Source organism: Pezoporus wallicus, unplaced genomic scaffold, assembly GCF_028554395.1.
Source record: "Pezoporus wallicus isolate ANWC-B61680 ecotype Strahan unplaced genomic scaffold, APGP_CSIRO_Pwel_v1 contig_10717, whole genome shotgun sequence".
Lineage (NCBI taxonomy): Eukaryota > Metazoa > Chordata > Aves > Psittaciformes > Psittacidae > Pezoporus > Pezoporus wallicus.
In genome coordinates this window covers 1-5845 of record NW_026642549.1, presented here as the reverse complement: position 1 = coordinate 5845, position 5845 = coordinate 1, and the positions used below count along the sequence as shown (strand labels likewise).

The window sequence follows — 5845 nt, the reverse complement described above, 5'->3', positions numbered from 1 at the left end:
TGGGAATCACGTGGCACTCCCAACACGCTCCATTCCCTATGGAAGCCATCGGCACTCCCAATGCGCTCCATTCCATACGGAAGCCATCGGCACTCCCAATGCGCTCCGTTCCCTATGGAAGCCATCGGCATTCCCAACGTGCTCCTTTCCCATTGGGAATCATACAGCACTCCCAACATGCTCCATTCCCTATGGAAGCCATCGGAATTCCCAACGCGCTCCGTTCCCTATGGAACCACGCGGCATTCCCAACGCACTCCTTTCCCATTGGGAATCATGCGGCATTCCCAACGCACTCCTTTCCCATTGAGAAGCACGCTGCATTCCCATTGGGAATCACGTGGCACTCCCAACGCGCTCCATTCCCTATGGAAGCCATCGGCACTCCCAACGCGCTCCGTTCCCTATGGGAGCCATCGGCATTCCCAATGCGCTCCGTTCCCTATGGAACCACGCGGCATTCCCAACGCACTCCTTTCCCATTGGGAATCATACAGCACTCCCAACATGCTCCATTCCCTATGGAAGCCATCGGAATTCCCAACGCGCTCCTTTCCCATTGGGAAGCACGCGGCATTCCCAACGCGCTCCTTTCCCATTGGGAATCATACAGCACTCCCAACATGCTCCATTCCCTATGGAAGCCATCGGAATTCCCAACGCGCTCCGTTCCCTATGGAACCACGCGGCATTCCCAACGCACTCCTTTCCCATTGGGAATCATGCGGCATTCCCAGCGTGCTCCTTTCCCATTGAGAAGCACGCGGCATTCCCATTGGGAATCACGCGGCACTCCCAACACGCTCCGTTCCCTACGGAAGCCATCGGCACTCCCAATGCGCTCCATTCCATACGGAAGCCATCGGCATTCCCAACGCGCTCCGTTCCCTATGGAAGCCATCGGCATTCCCAACGTGCTCCTTTCCCATTGGGAATCATACAGCACTCCCAACATGCTCCATTCCCTATGGAAGCCATCGGAATTCCCAACGCGCTCCGTTCCCTATGGAACCACGCGGCATTCCCAACGCACTCCTTTCCCATTGGGAATCATGCGGCATTCCCAGCGTGCTCCTTTCCCATTGAGAAGCACGCGGCATTCCCATTGGGAATCACGCGGCACTCCCAACACGCTCCCCCTACGGAAGCCATCGGCACTCCCAATGCGCTCCATTCCATACGGAAGCCATCGGCATTCCCAACGCGCTCCGTTCCCTATGGAAGCCATCGGCATTCCCAACACGCTCCGTTCCCTATGGAAGCCATCAGCACTCCCAACACGCTCCGTTCCCTACGGAAGCCATCGGCATTCCCAACACGCTCCGTTCCCTATGGAAGTCATCAGCATTCCCAACGCGCTCCGTTCCCTACGGAAGCCGCCGGCATTCCCAACACGCTCCGTTCCCTATGGAAGCCATCAGCATTCCCAACGCGCTCCGTTCCCTACGGAAGCCGCCGGCATTCCCAACGCGCTCCGTTCCCTACGGAAGCCGCCGGCATTCCCAACGCCATTCCCGGACCTGCTCGTCGCAGTCGGATTCCAGGTAGGAAGCGTCCTTCCGGAGGCAGTTCTCGAAGCCGTGCTCGTCGCTCTCGTTGAGGCACTCGCAGCCCGCTCGGTTCACGAAGGGCAGCAAATCCATCTGGGAAAGGGGGCGGGAAGCGGGAATGGCAGGGATACAGGGCGCCAGCGGGATGGGAATTGCATGGGGGGGGGGGCATTGAATCCCAGGAGTGCTTTGGGTGGGAGGGAAGGGATGGTCCCTGCATCCCAAAGGGAATGGTCCATGCATCCCATTGGGAATGGTCCCTGCATCCCATTGGGAATGGTCCCTGCGTCCCATTGGGAATGGTCCCTGCGTCCCAAAGGGAATGGTCCCTGCGTCCCATTGGGAATGGTCCCTGCATCCCATTGGGAATGGTCTCTGTGTCCCATTGGGAATGGTTCCTGCATCCCAAAGGGAATGGTCCCTGCATCCCATTGGGAATGGTCCCTGCATCCCAAAGGGAATGGTCCCTGCGTCCCAAAGGGAATGGTCCCTGCATCCCATTGGGAATGGTCTCTGTGTCCCATTGGGAATGGTTCCTGCATCCCAAAGGGAATGGTCCCTGCATCCCATTGGGAATGGTCCCTGCGTCCCAAAGGGAATGGTCCCTGCGTCCCAAAGGGAATGGTCCCTGTGTCCCATAGGGAATGGTCCCTGCGTCCCATTGGGAATGGTCCCTGCGTGCCATAAGGAATGATCCCTGCATCCCATTGGGAATGGTCCCGGCGTCCCATTGGGAATGATCCCTCCGTCCCATTGGGAATGGTCCCTCTGTCCCATTGGGAAAGATCCCTGCATCCCAAAGGGAATGGTCCCTGCATCCCATTGGGAATGGTCCCTGCGTCCCAAAGGGAATGGTCCCTGTGTCCCATAGGGAATGATCCCTGCGTCCCATTGGGAATGGTCCCTGCATCCCATTGGGAATGGTCCCTCTGTCCCATTGGGAATGGTCCCTCTGTCCCATTGGGAATGATCCCTGCATCCCAAAGGGAATGGTCCCTGCGTCCCAAAGGGAATGGTCCCTGCATCCCATTGGGAATGGTCCCTGCGTCCCAAAGGGAATGGTCCCTGTGTCCCATAGGGAATGATCCCTGCATCCCAAAGGGTATGGTCCCTGCATCCCATTGGGAATGGTCCCTCTGTCCCATAGGGAATGGTCTCTGTGTCCTATAGGGAATGATCTCTGTGTCCCATTGGGAATGGTCCCTGCATCCCAAAGGGAATGGTCCCTGCATCCCATTGGGAATGGTCCCTGCGTCCCAAAGGGAATGGTCCCTGTGTCCCATAGGGAATGGTCCCTGCGTCCCATTGGGAATGGTCCCTCTGTCCCATTGGGAAAGATCCCTGCATCCCAAAGGGAATGGTCCCTGCATCCCATTGGGAATGATCTCTCCATCCCATAGGGAATGATGCCTCCATCCCATACGGAACGCTCCCTCATCCCATACGGAATCACTCCTCCATCCCATAGGGAATCACCCCGCCATCCCATAGGGAATCACCTCTCCATCCTATAGGGAACGCTCCCTCCATCCCATAGGGAATGATGCTTCCATCCCATAGGGAATCACCCCTCCATCCCATAGGGAACGACGCTTCCATCCCATAAGGAATCACCCCTCCACCCCCCCCCCCATCAGAATTCCTTTGGGAAGCGCCTCCGTACGTATCCCTTGGGAATATCGGCGGCCTCGCCGTTGCCGGCCTCGTTCTCCAGGTGCTGCTTTATCTTCTCCTCCAATCCCATGGGATCGGCTCCCTGGTACTGATCCACGCGGACTTTATTCCGGAAGAACAGGAACGTCGGCGTGGCCGCGATGTTGTTGCTGGCCGCCGTTCCCTAGGGATGAAGGGATCCTTATGGAATTCCGGAGGTGGGGGGGGTGTTTTCCCAGCCTTTTCCCAACGGAATTCCCACCTGGCACTGGTGCACGTCCACCTCCAGGAACGCCGCCTGCGGGTACTTGGTGCTCAGGGAGCTGAAGGCCGGCGCTATCCTGAGGCAGGGCCCGCAGCTGCGGGCGCAAGGCACGGATCCGTCGGGATGATCCCATTGGGAATGATCCCATTGGGAATGATCCCTGCATCCCATTGGGAATGCTCCCTGCGTCCCATGGGATCAGCCCCGTAGGGGATTTGCCACGCTAAGGGGTTCGGAGCTGGACGCAACGGCCCCGTTTGGGGCTGGAAGCGGCCATTCCAAGCGGGAATTCTATGGGGAAGGGGGAAGGGGGGGGGTCCTTCCCGGGCTCTTCCAGCCGGGAATGGCGTGGATCCATGGACCAAGGCACGGAACCCAGCCCAATGGGATCAATGGCGGCAGCCCCTCCGGCTCCGGGCTGCCTCCAAGCCCCATATCCCATATCCCACACCCCATATCACGTATCATATATCCCATATCCCATACCCTGTATCATATATCCCATATCCCATACCCCATATCCCATGCATCCCATATCCCATATTCCATACCCTGTATCCTGTATCCCCCCCATACCCCGTATCCCATACCCCATATCCCATACATCCCATATCCCATATCATATATCCCATATCCCACACTCCATACCCCATACCACATATATCCCATATCCCACACCCCATATCCCGTATCATATATCCCATATCCCGTACCCCGTATCCCATATCCCATACCTCATACCCTATATCCCATACCCCGTATCCTGCATCATATATCCCACACCCCATACCCCATATCCCATACCCTATATCCCACACCCCATATACCATACACCATACCCCATACATCCCATATCCTGTACCCCATATCCCATACATCCCATATCCCATACATCCCATATCCCATACCCCATACCCCATATCCCATATCCCATATCCCACACCCCATACCCCACACCCCATATCCCATACCCCATACATCCCATACCCCATATCCCATACCCCGTATCCCATACCATATATCCTGTATCCCACACTCCATACTCCATACCCCATACCACATATATCCCATACCCCATATCCCGTATCATATATCCCATATCCCATACCGCATATCCCATACCCCATATCCCATACCCCATACATCCCATACCCCGTACCCCATACATCACATATCCCATATCATATATCCCATATCCCACACCCCATATCCCATACCCCATATCCCGTATCCCACACCCCATACCCCACACCCCATATCCTGTACATCCCATATCCCATACATCCTACATCCCATACCTCATATCCCACATCCCATATGCCATACCCCATACCACATATATCCGATAACCCACATCCCATACCACATATATCCCATATCCCATACCCCATATCCCACACCCCATACCACATATATCCCATATCCAACATATCATACCACATGTATCCCATACCACGTATCCCATATCCTATATCCCATACTCCATATATCCCATATCCCGTACCCCATATCCCACACCCCATATGCCATACCCCATACCACATATATCCCATATCCCACACCCCATACGCCATACCCCATTCCACATATATCCTATATCCAACATCCCATACCACATATATCCCATATCCCATACCACATATCCCATATCCTATATCCCACACTCCATATATCCCATATCCCACACCCCATATGCCATACCCCATACCACATATATCCCATATCCCACATCCCATACCACATATATCCCATATCCAACATCCCATACCACATATATCCCATACCCCATATCCCATATCCTATATCCCATACTCCATATATCCCATATCCTACACCCCGTACCCCATACCCCATATCCCGTATCCCGTATCCCACATCCCACCCCCCATATCCCCCCATTCCCGGTTCTATTCCCTCAGGGCCCGCTCCGGGCCCGCTCACCCGCGCATGGTGAACTTGACCACGGCCAAGCGGGAGCCGGCGGCGCCCAGCTCCGGCTGGAACTCGGCGTCGTTGCCGATCACCTTCACCCCCCCCATGGCGCCGGGGCCGCGGGAGGAGGCGGCGGCGGAGGAGGAGGAGGAGGAGGAGGAGGAGGAGGAAGCGGCACCGGGACCGGGACCGGGACCGGCGGCGGAGGGACCCGGCGCGATCTGCAGCGTCACGGCCGGAAGCGGAGCCCCGGCATGCACCGCGCGGCGCAGGCGCCGCTGGCGGCGGTGTCGCCATTTTGGGTGAGGGCAAAAAGGAGCCGGCGGACATTTTAGGTAAGGGCAATGGGGCGGTCGCCATTTTGGGTGAGGGCAAAAAGGAGCCGGCGGACATTTTAGGTAAGGGCAATGGGGAGGGTGGTGGCTCTGTCGCCAGTTTGGGTGAG

General features: G+C 56.6%; 1 protein-coding gene across 1 annotated transcript; it reads right to left on the bottom strand.

Annotated features, from left to right (window-relative positions):
- Positions 1 to 1485: 1485 nt before the first annotated feature.
- TXNL1 (thioredoxin like 1) lies at positions 1486 to 5514 on the bottom strand (the record flags this gene model as incomplete). The annotated part of the gene is made up of 4 exons (XM_057430894.1): positions 5410 to 5514; positions 3466 to 3562; positions 3214 to 3387; positions 1486 to 1643 (listed from the first exon to the last, which is right to left on the bottom strand). Coding segments are annotated over exons 1-4 (527 nt in total), but the record flags the coding sequence as incomplete, so codon positions are not given.
- Between the last annotated feature and the right edge of the window lie 331 nt (positions 5515 to 5845).